This window comes from Mus caroli, unplaced genomic scaffold (assembly GCF_978045245.1).
Source record: "Mus caroli unplaced genomic scaffold, Mus_caroli_1 scaffold_3, whole genome shotgun sequence".
In the NCBI taxonomy this organism is placed as follows: domain Eukaryota; kingdom Metazoa; phylum Chordata; class Mammalia; order Rodentia; family Muridae; genus Mus; species Mus caroli.
In genome coordinates this window covers 73,245,778-73,260,149 of record NW_028227258.1, presented here as the reverse complement: position 1 = coordinate 73,260,149, position 14,372 = coordinate 73,245,778, and the positions used below count along the sequence as shown (strand labels likewise).

General features: G+C 47.3%; 1 protein-coding gene across 2 annotated transcripts in view; it reads right to left on the bottom strand.

The window, feature by feature from the left end:
- Positions 1-9,801: 9,801 nt before the first annotated feature.
- Positions 9,802-14,372, bottom strand: part of Syt11 (synaptotagmin 11) — a 29,522-nt gene continuing 24,951 nt past the window's right edge. The window contains exons 3-4 of one of the 2 annotated variants that reach the window (XM_021158451.2): positions 13,866-13,989; positions 9,802-13,106 (exon numbers count right to left, since the gene is read on the bottom strand). In XM_021158451.2, the coding sequence (XP_021014110.1) occupies positions 12,796-13,106; positions 13,866-13,989 (435 nt within the window). In that variant the 3' untranslated portion in view covers positions 9,802-12,795. The remainder of the gene's footprint in view (positions 13,107-13,865; positions 13,990-14,372) is intronic. The other variant, XM_029475529.2, reaches the window with a different exon arrangement.

Here is a 14,372-nt window from a genome sequence, read left to right as displayed (position 1 = left end):
TGCCTCCTGCACTCCACGATCATTCCATGTGCACACACATACACGTGCAATTAAAAAATAATAAAATAGGAATTTTACTTATTTTTTGTTTCCTGGAACAGGCTCTTGATGTGTAGCCCTGACAAGGCTGATGCTTGTTGGTAGCCCAGGTTAGCTTCTGACTTAGTGGGCTTTACCTGGCTTCGGGAGGCAGGTACCACCACTCCCAGTGAACATCTTTTTGTTTTTTAACTTTCAGGAGTTAACTCTGACAGTCACTTTAAGAGATGGTTCAAGATTGGAGATGTTGGATTATACTACTGTTAGATACGCTCAACTTGAAGATTTAAAATTGTTCCCTGAGTTTCATCAGCTTAACTGGCGCTGAAATTTAGGTGGTGTAACCATAAAGGAGGTCGCACAAAATGTTTGCTCTTTGATTAAAGATTCTTCAGTGTGCCCTCCGGATCTCTGGATGCTCTCACTGTACAAACTCATTTCATTTTCTTCCTAGTAATTATGAGGTAGGTGTCATTTAAATTAGGACCCAGCATTAGCAAGCATGCCTGTAGGACTCAGTCCTTCAGAGAACATTTCTCTGGTGGAGTGTGAATGATGCCTGTGCCTCTTGGTGAACTGTCTCTACCATGTGGCAATATTTCACCATCTACGTGAAGAAGCCACTTGCCGAGGGTACTTCCCTCTGCTGCGGGGATCTTCTCTTTCCCCTTGGGACAGGTGACTTGAATTGACTTGCTTCATGTTCAGTAGGAGCTTGGGATCAAATAAGGCCTGGAGGAATTAACACAGCCTTTAGCTCTTTGCAAAACACAGTCAAACTGTACATGACTAAAACCAGCTTCATAGTCCTGTATTCCTTGATTCCTTCTTAACTGAAGGCTGCTGCTGAGTTGGGCAGGCAGAGAACATAGACTCTTTTATGAGAAGGCACTCCATGAGCCAGGAGTTCAAGACCGTTGTAGGCAACATGAGTTCCAGTCAGAAAGGAGAACTGGGGTGCTGGGGTGGCAGCCTCGTTGACAGAGCAGCTGCCTTCTGTGCAGGAGGCTCTCAATTCCGTACAGCTAGGCATAGTGTGGGTGCCCCTGTCTCCTGAGTAGGTGGTAGAGGCAGGAGGATCAGAAGTTCAAAATCATCCCCAGCTGTTTAAGGCCAGCCTAAGCAATATGAGACTGACTAAACAAACAAATATGGGCGTGGTGATACACACCTGTAACCTGAACACTTGGAATCAGGAGTTCAAGTTCAGCCTGAACAACTTAGTGAGATCAGTCTAATTTTTTTTTTTTTTTTTTTTGGTTTTTCGAGACAGGGTTTCTCTGTATAGCCCTGGCCCCTGGCTGTCCTGGAACTCACTCTGTAGATTAGGCTGGCCTCAAACTCACAGAGATCCATCTGCCTTGCCTCCTAAGACCCACCACCACTGGGGGGTGGGGGGAAACCGATATGAAGAAAACCACCAGACAGACGAGACAGAAAGGGCTTAATGCTTGGGATGTTCTGAAATTCCTAATATTTTTTTTCTTTACAACTTTTTTAAACATAAATCTATTGCAGGTATTATTATCATCCCCCTTCCTTCTTTTTTCAGCTGACCAAATTTTAAAATAAGGTTGTGTTGAGACAAAGTTACTGGAATTTTAGTTTTGTCTCGGAATCACTTTTTAAAACTGTGTGTGTGATCCTCAGCGCACGTGATGGCATCATGAAGTCACCCAGTTTTCTGAACAAAAGCTGCTGGGCTGGGGACACTCCACTTCCTGCCCTGGCTGGAGATTTAGTGCAATATGTTCTGAGCCAGAACACATTTAATTAGCCCTAACATCTCCGGCTGGACACCTGCCCTCAGAGGTTTGTGGAGGTTAGGGACAAGATCAGAACCATGGACGGGGGCAGCATAAAAACTGCTCTCAGCCCTTTAGCTGCATCTGTGCTGGCTGGAAGACTTCTCATGCACCTGCCCTGAAGGATGCCAAGAGACTGGGAATATGGCTCAGTTGGTCTGACCACAAGGACCTGGTTTCTAAAACCCACATTTACGAAAATCTGTATGTGGTGATCCTTACTCAATGCTGGTGCTGATGAGACAGAAACAGGCAGGTTCTAAGGGCTTGCTGGACAATTAACCTAGCCATCTTGTAGAGCCGTAGGCCAGTAAGAGACCCTGTGTGGAAACACACGGTTGGACGGTACCCAAAGCTGACCTCCAGACTCCTTGCACAAACAAATGTGTACACACAGAGAGAAGCACTTGGAGAGCCTCGTCTAGACTCTCTGACCACGCCCATTTTCAATTTTTTAGAGAATTTGTGGGTCACTGCCCATTACCATTACCACATGACCCCAAACAACTCCCAGTTCTGAGCTGGACCCAAATACTTCACACAAATTCTCTACCACTGAGTCACACCCCTAGCTCACAATGTCCACTCCATTTTGTTGCATCAGTGTCGGGGATCAAACCCAGGGCTTCACAAATGCTAGGCATGTGCTATACCAGGGAGTTCTGTGCCTGGCCCTCGGCCAAACTTCTTTTGAGACTTGGACTTAGAATAAGAAAGGAAATATGAAGCTTATTATGTTTGCTCTGAACCAGCTTCTGGGAGGATACTGTGTCCATTGCCTTTGTGAGTTCAAGGCCAGCCTGGTCTACAAGAAGAAGAAGAAGAAGAAGAAGAAGAAGAAGAAGAAGAAGAAGAAGAAGAAGAAGAAGAAGAAGAAGAAGAGGAGGAGGAGGAGGAGGAGGAGGAGGAGGAGGAGGAGGAGGAGGAGGAGGAGGAGGAGGAGGAGAAGAAGAAGAAGGAAGAAGAAGAAGAAGAAGAAGAAGAGAGAAGAAGAGAGAAGAAGAGGAAGAGAGAAGAAGAGGAAGAGGAAGAAGAAGGGGACATACCATTCTCGAAGCTTTGCTTCTGTGCTGTGGAGTGAAAAATTCTGATTCTGAAACGCAAAATGTGATGAGAGATTCGGATAAATGTGATGAGAGATTCAGATCCACCCTGGGAGTAGGGGCATGGGGAGAGAGCCGACTGTCAGCCATTCAGTAACTGGTCACTAAGTGCTAGGTTGGAAATGTCTGAGAGGACACTTGACGGAAGTGAGTCTACACAATGTCTGTGATGGCAGTCACCTGGGATGTTCTTGAGGACATGGGTGTGGAGAGTCTGAGTACAATCTCACCTCCATTAATTCCCATTCACTTAAAAAAAGATTTATTTTTATTTATATGAGTACACTGTTGCTGTCTTTGTAAGACCCCTGATTCTGGGCCTCCGCTCAAGTCCCGGGATGAGCTGGCTAACACCCCAACATCTCGAGAGAAAACCACACCTGATGCAAACTGCAAGAGGTTTTATTATCAGCTAGCTGAGGATGAAGTCCCTCCGGCGTGCAGGGCAGGGGAGTGTGACAGTAGGGGGCTTTTAACAGCTAGCTGAGGAGTTGGGAGGAGTTGGGAAGAGTTGGGAGGAGTTCGGAAGAGTTCTTCTCTTCCGGGTGTCCTTGGTGAAATTTACAAGGCAGGAGTCGGGAGTGAGTTCTTTCTGAATTTTTATCTCCATGTCCTCAGCACAGGAAGGCAGGCATTTCTGGTTGTACAGTATAGAAACAAAAAGGCTTTTTGCTGACTATAGAGAACAAAGAGCTTCTTTCTAGCTGTATTTTTAAAGATCAGGGAAAGTAAGCTTGGGGAACATCCAGGGGCTTTACCTTCCAGGGAGAAACGCTCTAAGTCAGGGTCTCACATCTTCAGACACACCAGAAGAGGGCATCAGATCCCATGGTTGTAAGCCACCATGTGGTTGTTGGGAATTGAACGCAGAACCTCTTGGAGAGCAAGTGGTCAGTGCTCTTAACCTCTGAGCCATCTCTCCATGCCCCCCCTTCACTTCTTTTTTTTTTTTTTTAAATTACACTTATTTACGTATCGATCATTTCAGGTGAGGGACTGGCATGGCATATAGAAGTCAGGAGTCAACATGTGGGAGTCAGTTGTCTGCTTCCACCATAAGGTTCCAGGGATTCGGTCACTCTTCAGCCTTGGCAGCAAGCAGCTGTACATTAGGGTTTGTTTGTATCTTAAATCTCCACCATAAGAATGGTTGAAAAATACAAGACCAGCTAGGTGATAAAGGGACTTCCTGCCGTGCCTGACAACTTGAGTTAGGTTTCTGCTATGTGGTAGAGACAACCAGCTCCCTGGAGCTGGAGAGATGCGTCAGAAGTTAGGAGGCTACTCTTTCAGAGGAACCAAATTCAGTATCTTTTCCTCACATTGCTGTTCACCACCCTCTGAACTCCAATTCCAGGGGTCCAGTGCCCTCTTCTGGCTTCTTCGGGCACTGCACATACACAGTGCACAGATGCAGACAAAAAGAACCAACTTCCAAAAGTAGTCCATGAACCTCCCCGTGTGTATGTTGGCATGTGTGTGTGTGCATACACACACAGAAATGGAATTGAGTTAACAAAATTGGAATTGCATGAGGCTGCTGCAGGCAGTTTGTGAGTTTGTGGTGAGCTGTGTAAGTTTGGAGCAGTCTATTAACCCCTTCACTGTGGCGTTCTCATCTTTTGCACACAGACGACAGCACTTTACCTGTGGTGGGACTGCAAATACAGAGTCAATCAATTTTATAAGTCTTTGTGCTCAAAATTGTTTTTAAAAAAATAGCTGCCAGGCCATGGGACAGAAGAAGCCAGCAGCTCCGGCACTCAGTAAGGACAGGGGTTCAAAGCAGAGGCTGGCTTTGCTGCAATGAGACCCCATCTCCAAAATATAAGGAGAGTGGAGTAGGGGAAGAGCTGTTTGCATGTCAGAAGCCACTGTTCTTGAGGCTTTGACTGACGCAGTAGCTGCTTGCCTCTGTCAGTCACAAGCTTCAGCAAGCCACTGAGACCAGGTCGGGGCTTTCCTAGGAAGGCTTTGGCAAGGAATTGGCAAGAAAAGTATCCGGAGGGGGGAGGCAGGAGGTCCAGGAAGAAACAAGGTTGTGTCCCACAATCCTGCATGACCACCCCAGGGACACACTGTTCCTTTCCAGCGCTAGTACTTACTTCCCCAAGGACTCGACGTCTCCAACAATTGATGCTCGAACATCCTCCTCAGGGCAGTCCTTCAGTCATAATGACCCCTCCTCTCTTTCAAAATTGATTCAGAAATCCCTATGACAGAGATTGGTCCAGCCCAGGACTATAGAGGAAAATTGATAGAAACCTTGAAGAAATTAATTAGGGGATGATGTCACCTTGTTGGGGGGGGGGCGGGGAGAAATCACTCTGGGAGTTGGTTGTTGGTTTTGTGAGATGGGTCTTATTTCTTGTTCTGTAGCTCAGGCTAGCTGAGAGCTTAAGGTATCCGCTGCCTTTGCCTCCCCAGTGCCGAGACCACAGCACATTTGGCTTATTTGCTTTTGAGGTTAAATGACGGCAGCACTAGGGAGGCAGAGGCAGGCAGATAGATCTCTGTGAGTTTGATATAGCCTGGTTCTACAAATCAAGTTCAGGACAGCCAGAGCTTGTTACACAGAGAAACCCTATCTTGAAAACCCCGGGTGGGGTGGGGTGGGGTGGGGTGGGGTGCGGTGGGGTGGTATAGCTCTTTGAAGTCAGGTCTGGCAGACAATACACACCTTTAATTACAACACCTGGGAAACTAAATATCATCCTGGGCTACATAGAGTGAGGCCAGCCTGGGCTACCTGTGAACCAGTGTCCTATAGCACTTCCTTGAGATTTAAACATTCCATCCTGCTGGGCAGTGGTGGCAAAGGCCTTTGGCAGAGGCAGGCAGATTTCTGAGTTCAAGGCCAGCCTGGTCTACAGAGTGAGTTCCAGGACAGCAAGGGCTGCACAGAAAAACCCTGTCTCAAACACCACCACCACCAACAACAACAACAACAAAACCCCAAACAAACCAAACCAAACCACAACAACAAAAAAATTCCATCCTGCAGGAAAGCTCCTTAAAATTGAAAGTAAACAATTAAACTAGCTTCAGGAAGTCCCTAAAACTGACCAGATTTACAGGACCCTCCCTCCCATGTGTAAACACTAAAGATTGGAGAGTTACTCTCTGGCCAGACTAGCACCAGGAAAGGATCAGAAATAGAGCTGCTCGGGAGACGCTCAGATCAACCAAGTTCCCCCCCCACCCCCCGAAAGACCCCTCACCTGCACTGTGCTCCAGGTCCCCAGCTTTCACCCATGAGCTGTCACTCATGCTGGGGTGGGCTTTGATGATGCAGCTGTCTTTCCGTCGTTTCTGCTCTTGTTAAGTTATCCCTCACCCATATCTCCTTAAGTAATCCCAGAATAAAATTCTTTGGTTCACCAACCTGGACTTTGGTAGTAGGCTCCTTATTTGGGGTGAGTATGTTGTGTATCTCCCAGGAAAAGTCTGTCACACCATACCCTGTCCTCTTTATGTAATCGGATGCCATGTGTGTGAGAGATGAGTCTCACTTCTCGTTCTGTATCTCAGGCTAGCCGAGAGAGAGCTCATAGCATCCCCTTGCCTATTTCTCCCAAGTGTATGAGTGCATCATGAGAGTGCCTGGTGCCCACAGAGGTCAAAAGAGGATGTTGGATCTTCTGAAACTGGGATATGGGTGGTTGAACCCATATCCTCTGCAAGAGCAACAACTGATCTTAACTGCTGAGCCATCTCTCTAGGGCCAACACCCAGTCCTTTAAAAGAAAAATAGTTGGTGGGTTGGAGAGATGGCACAGAGCCTAAGAGCACTGGCTGTCCTTCCAGAGGTACCGAATTCAAGTCTCAGCAACCATGTGGTGGCTTGTAACTATAATGAGATCTGGTGCTCTCTTCTGGCCTGCAGGCCTACATGCAGGCAGAACACTGTATAGATAATAGGTAAATAAATCTTTTTTAGAAAAATAAATATTTAGAAAAAAATTAGTTAGCATAGTGACACACACCTTTAATTCCAGTACTCAGGAGGCAGAGGCAGAGGCAGAGGCAGAGGCAGGAGGATTTCTATGAGTTGGAGGTCAGCCTATTCTGCATAGAGAGTCCCAGGACAGCCAGGGCTATATAATGAGAACATAATCTATACTCTGCTGAAGTGGAAATTTAAGGGTTCTTTGGGAAGTTAGTTGTTTTGGATGGTGTCTTGCTGGGGCAAACATGTGAAAGAGTGTCTTCCTGAAGTGGCCAATGTTAGCAGCAGCAGCAGCTCAATCCACTCGCAAACACTTCATGGATACACCAGCAGTCCTGTTGGGTAGAGTCAGGATAGCAAACACGGATCAGCAGTGGTGGCACTACCTAGCAGAGACAGCCAGGCCTCAGCCTTCGCACAAGTCAGCAGGAGGGGCCAGGGCCAACAAGCATTGCCCAGCTAGCGCTACACGAAAGCCAAGCTCAGCCTCCGACAATAGCTGGTGAGTTCCATTTGTACCCTCCAAGCATCACGTGTCTTCCACGGATCTTGTCACAGTGTGTGAGTCTGTCTCAGTCAGTCTGTCAATCAGCCCAAGTCCAGGAAAGCACCAAATAAGCTGTGTCGCACCACCATAAGTTTTTTGGTGAGTTTCTCTCTATGGAATCCCGACACATGGAGCTTAACTTCAAGATGTAAGGCGGACCAATTGTGTGTCATTAGCAAAGAATCCTTCATCACGTGTCCTTTCACATGCTTGCTTTAGCAGAACGCCCTCTCTCCTGTGTCTGCTTCAGTGAAACGTTCCTTCACTAGTCTGCCTTAGCCTCTCCCTTGTGTCCACTTCAGCCAAAAGTTCCTTCACATTTGCCCCAGCAAAACACCATCCCACCGACTTTCCAAAGAAACCTTGTTTCCAATTCACTGTCTTAAAACTACAAAAAAAAAAAAAAAAAAAAAAAAAAAGAAAAGAAAGAAAGAAAAGAAGAAATGATTTGAGTGACTTTGAAAGAACAGGTGTTTCTGCTGCTGGTCTTCTCTGTCCCTTGTGGGGACACTGTTCACCCAGCACATTAGGAAAATGAGTCCTTCTGATGAAAACCCAGCAGTCAGGAAGTGGAGGGAGGGGACGGTGAGCGTGAAGCCAGCATAGTCTAAAAATCAAACAAACCAAGAAAAAGAGTGAGGCACTCCAGCCTCCATCCTCGGGAGGCAGAGAGGCCACAGCCACCTTCTCAGCATCTCCCCGGAGTACTGCCCGGTCCTGTCTCCTGTTTCTGCAGAGCACCTCAGAGTTCTAAGTGTACATTTATCACAGTGATGTTTGGTTAATGCCTGTCTCCTGTTAACCATCTTTAACAGGACTCTTGTTTAGCAATGGCTCATATCCCCTGAGACTCGCATTTAGTGGGTTACCTGTGTTGGTTTTTTTGTTTGTTTGTGGGTTTTTTTGTTTTCGAGACAGGGTTTCTCTGTGTAGTCCTGGCTGTCCTGGAACTCACTCTGTAGACCAGGCTGGCCTCGAACTCAGAGATCCGCCTGCCTCTGCCTCCCGAGTGCTGGGATTAAAGGCGTGCGCCAGCTGTGGGTTACCTGTTGGGGCTGAAGGTCCAGAGTTCAAACCCCAGCAACCACATGGTGGCTCACAACCATCCGTAATGAGATCTGGCGCCCTCTTCTGGAGTGTCTGAAGACAGCTACAGTGTACTTACATATAATAAATAAATAAATCTTAAAAAAAAAAAAAAAAAAAAAAGAATGCAGCGTGAGCACTGCCAAAAAAAAAAAAATTCTTTTCTTCATTTGTATTGTTTGAGACCTGGGACAATTTTATTAAGAGTGTAAGAGAAGGGGCTGGTGAGATGGCTCAGTGGGTAAGAGCACCCGACTGTTCTTCCGAAGGTCCAGAGTTCAAATCCCAGCAACCACATGGTGGCTTACAACCATCCGTAACGAGATCTGGTGCCCTCTTCTGGAGTGTCTGAAGACAGCTACAGTGTACTTACATATAATAAATAAATAAATCTTTAAAAAAAAAAAAAAAAAAAAAAAAAAAGAGTGTAAGAGAAGCCGGGCAGTGGTGGTACACGCCTTTAATTCCAGCACTTGGGAGGCAGAGGCAGGCGGATCTCTGAGTTCGAGGCCAGCCTGGTCTACAAAGTGAGTTCCAGGACAGCCAGGGCTACACAGAGAAACCCTAAAACCAAACCAAACCAAACCAAAAGAGTGTAAGAGAAAACAGGGCAAACAAACTGCAAACGGTGCAGCTGAGAGGAAGGGTGATGAGGGAAGGAGAGAAGTCCTGAGAGGGAGAACGCCCTGAACACCAGGGAAGGCAGGCCAGGCCTGTGGGAAAGAAAGCAGAAAATGTAGTGTCTGAGCATAGCCCAGATGCAGGGCCAGGCTTAGCTGAGCTGTCCTGTAAAGCTTGGTGGGCCACTGGAGTAGGGTTTTCTTTGGAATAAATCTCTTCACTTAAAGGAGCAGAGTAATCATCAGTACTATACGCTACCATCTCAGGGGTGGAGAGATGGCTCAGAGGCTAAGGGTGCTTGTTGCTCTTGCAGAGAACCTAGGCTTCTTCCCAGTACCCACACGGTAGTCTACAACCACCTGATGTAGTCTACTCTACCTCTCTCTCTCTCTCTCTCTCTCTCTCTCTCTCTCTCACACACACACACACACACACACACACACACACACACGGTGCACATACAAACAGGCAAACACTCCTACACGTAAAATAAACAAGTCTAAAACCAAAAACCTTCCGTCCTCTCCGCTGGTGGCTGTGGCCTTACAGCTCACCCCTATTTTATAGGACTGTAACCCAGAGCTGCGATGAAGTGCTGTCTACAATCACAGTCCTCACCCAGCTTCAAGAAACCCAGGCTGCACCACTGTGCCTATTTAATCAGAATCAGTCTTTATTCTGCACGTGTGTGTGGCGCATTAACAAGGTCCACATACAAGATAGCATTACATATTGCAGGTTAGCGTCACAGCAGTATGCAATTTCACACAGTTCATGTTAGCTTTTTCCATTTTTTTTTCTTTTTAGTTTGACACTTGTATATTTTTTTTTTTTGAGTTTTATTTTTACAAGAGAAGACACAAGGTAAAGAAAGACGACCACTTTGGAGAGGGATCGTGGTGAGGGCAATGTCACTATGACCAGTGTTAAAAGTCTTCCTATCCCCCTCCTAAGTAGGGTCCCCTGGTCCCACACAGCCTTCTGTCTGCTCTCCAGCACAGCATTGTCCATAAACACGTACACGGTGGCCATGCTGAGAACCAAAAAAAGGAAGAACTCAAGAGGGAACTTCTGATATTGTGAATAGCTCTCAGAGTTCCCAAAGAGTCAAGAAATCTCCATAGACAGATTGGCTGCTGGGAAATCAGGAGTGACCTTTCCCTAACCTATTCCTAACCACAAGAGCCTTGTGCAAAAGCTAGGAAGTGACTCTCTTGTCTTTCAGTGGACAGGGAGAGGCATTCTGCCTCCACCCACATCAGCGAGCTCTGTAAAGAACAGATGTGAAAGCCAGAGTCAGCTAAGAAGCTCTAGGGTACCACGTCCAGGGCATGATGGATCAGGCCTGAGGTAGGAGGGAGGAATCCTGTACTGCCCACCCCGACAGACACCGAGGCAGCCCCAAGCCTGTGAAAGTACCGGCTCCCCCACCAGCACCCGCTGGTCTGCAGATCCAGAGGATGCAAGGAATTGAGCTGCAGGGGGATGGGGAAGGGAGGAGCGCGGTGAGGCTGTTTCCCAGACTTCTCAGGGGGAGCAACAGAGGCACACACAGCGGGACAGAGGCCAGGCTCCACCTGTCACTTGGCAACTTCTCCGAGGAGCTGCTCAGTGACTTCTGATCTTTACACATTAAGGCGACGAAGAGGAACCATTTCCATTTTTTTTTCCCTAATGGGGCTTAGAATGCTCCTGCCGGGTTTTCATTAAACTATGTCAAAATGCCTTTTTAGAAAACAAAAAGTATTTTCTTCTACGTATGATACAATATTTACATTCCATGGGTTAAAGGACGGGGACTAGTGGTGTGATCCCAGCTGATGGCGAGACACTGCGTCAGATGATGGGATGGAAGAGCTATCAGTAGCAAGAGCACAGTGGGGCTGCCTGCCTGTACAGCACTGCTCTGCCTTGCCAAGAGTTGGCAGAAAACAAAAACAAAAAACAGAAGCAAAAGCAAAACCAACCAAACAAAAAGCAAATGAAAGGTTGGGGCGGGGAGTAGAGTGGATTCAGATCTACAAGCACGAGGGGAACCACCAAAGGCATTGTCACCAACCCTCTCCATGGAAAGTCAGCTTGTCCACCCCTTCTCAGAAGCAAGCTAGAAAGTGACGGTCTTTAGGGAAGTGGGCACTTCAGTTACAGCTAATCTTTCAGGCCCCGGATCAAGCTGTTTCTCATCTGACTGAGATCCTCTTCAGGCTGTCAAAGTCAGCACTGCCCATCCACGCTCACCCCTCGTTCCCGAAGCCTCCATGTGGAGACCTGGATCTGAACTGCAGTACAGTGTGCAAGCTCTGCACTGTGTTGTGCAGTGGTGGAGAGATGGTGAAACTTTGGTTTCCACCCTTTTTTTTTTTAAAGATTTATTTATTTTTATTATATGTAAGTACACTGTAGCTGTCTTCAGACACACCAGAAGAGGGAGTCAGATCTCATTACGGATGAGCCACCATGTGGTTGCTGGGATTTGAACTTCGGACCTTCGGAAGAGCAGTCAGGTGCTCTTACCCACTGAGCCATCTCACCAGCCCCTGGTTTCCACCCTTTACCGTGTGGGGAGACTCCCAGTTCTCCAGCCGTGCGCTTCTGCTGAGGAGAGTGGGGCTCTGAAGGCATTCACATGATCTTACTACTCAGCCCCACGTGGCTTTCTTAAGAGCTATTACTGTAAACCTCAGGGAAAAAGAGTCCTTTCTGGGGCCCATTTCCTTAAGAAACAGAAAGCAACCTGTGTTGGCAGCTACATAATGTGGAGATACCAGAGTGTCAGAAGCAGCTCTGGAAAAGTAAAAGCCAGTGTAACCTTTCAAACCTAGCACTGCTGACCACCGATGAAGAGCCTACCACAGAGGGCCACGTGGGCATCTTATTTCCTCCCCTGTCCCCTGACCTGCAAGTCGCATTCAGGATATGCTGTGCTCACAGGTCCCTCCCTAGGTGATATCTCCATAGCAACTAGAGAAATCAGCTAGTGAGTCCTAAGTCCAGCCCCACCTCTCCTGTGCTCTCAGGGCTATCTCTAGTCACTGGCTGCCTGCTAGCCTTTTACAGCACACACCCCATTCTCAATTACTCTTTCTCCTGGAACCCAACTCTTTTCTTTGCTTACTACAGACCTCAGGATTTGGAACTCAGCCAAAGAGCAGAGATGTGAGAGGTGACAGAAAAAAGGACTGGATGACGGGAACGCGGGGCTTTACAAGGGCAGACTTTTCTCCTGAAGTGATGGGGGACTGGAATAACCCAGAGAAGCCTGATAAAGAGAGGCCAATTTCAGGGGATCAGCAAATACAATTCGGCACAAAACACAATTTTCATGGATTAAAATCTGCAACTTGATATTGGTTAGGCTAATTTCTTGTTTGTATTAGACATGCAAGTATAAGGTTACATTGTTATATATAGACTTGGGGTCTTTCCTTCTCTTCCCCCCTCATTTTTTAAAAACAAAAGATCGTCTAGTGCCTTGCAAAGAAGAAAGCAATCCTCACGCTAAGAACCAATCTGCAGCTGTGTGGAGTGTGAGGTTCTTCGTGTGGTTTGTTCTGTAAGAAATCTTCTTCTACGACTAAAATGAGGTTTTGAGTCAGCTTCTCTGTCACCTCTCCCCGCCATGTGCCTCCCCACCTGGCCCCAGGGTTAGTACTCGCTCAGACTGTGCCACTTGGCTATGGGCTTGCGGGGACTCTCGCAGACCTCTCTCCAGTGTTCTGCACCACTGGTTGTGACACTGTGTGCCCCCAAGATCAGCCTCCCTACCACCTCATTCTTAGTAGTGCGATCGAAGTCAATGACAAGGAACTCGATGCTGATATCAGGCAGAAGGTCGGTGGGGATGTCATAGATGAACGACTCATTGAAGACGGGGTTCAAAGTGCACTTCTTTACATGGGTTTTCTTCTTGGCAATGCGTTTTCTGCCGTAGTAGACGTTCACCTTGACATAAGGATCTGGAGCCCCCAAAGAGAAGAAGAAGAGAGACAGGCCTATGACACGGTCCTCTGCTGTGTGCTGGTTCTGTGTTTAGAATTCTAACAGTGGTTCTCAACTTGTGGTTCACGACCCCTTTGTGGGTTGAAGGACCATTTCACAGGGGTCATAGCAGATATCCTGCATATCAGATATTTACACTATGACTCATAACAGGAGCAAAATTATAGTTACGAAGTAACAATGAAAATAATTTTGTGGATAGGGGTTACCACAACGTGAGGAACTGTGTTAAAGGGTTGCAGTTTTAAGGAGGTGGAGAACACAGGTTTAGATGGAAGAGACTCTGTTGTCCTCATCTTTGCTGACTGACCATCAGGTCTTCAGTGATTGCACCATGAGTGTACACAGACTACACATGAGTCTGGCTGTCTAACCTGGGGTGGGGCAGGGGAAACAAGCAGGTGAGGAGTGTAGAACAAGGTGTAGGCCTGCAGAAATCAGGAAGCACTGTCAGGGCCACAGGGAGGAAAAGATTACTGCAGTCTCTTTTATAACTCTCACCTGAAGTAACCGCTCCAGCATGCATGAGGTTAGAATACCCTTGGTTTACCAAGCACCACTGTAGCTGGGAACCTATTGGCTAGTTATGGGGAGCAAACACAAACAAAAGAGTAGGTGGACCATGAAAAAGGGCAGGGTTCTAGACATGGAATATGTCAGGGCCATGGTGAGGGGCTGCGGTTCAGTCAGAGAAACAGGTTGAAGTAAATAGCTGCTACCTGAGAGACCGGTGATATCCATCTTCGGCAAGTGTCTGGCTTTGAGGACCACCACTGTCATTCTCTGTGCGACGGGCTGGTATGACAGAGATACCTGGAGTTCCCCTCTGCTAATGCACTTCTGTAAGGGAGAGACCTGAGGTCAGAATCCTGGCAGGAGAGCTGGAGACTAGAAAGCCATGTGCAGAGGAGAGGGAAGAGAGCCTGCACGTGGGTGTGCTCAGGGACAAGTAAGAGGTGTGGATTCAGGCGAGGTACAGCAGCACCATCAAGACAGCCAGAGCTCTGAAACCTACACTGGCTGATTTAAAGCTGATTCCCATGTCCATCCTTGTGTGTATGTGTGTGTGTGTGTGTGTGTCTGGGGATGGAATTTAGGGTCTCCTGAATATCAGGCTAGTACTCCACCACTAGTTGGGCAGTCAAATCTCAGGACTCCAGAGGTCGACATATGAGTTTGAGGCCAGCCTGGCCAGCCAGGGCTGCATAGTGAAAGCCTGTTTA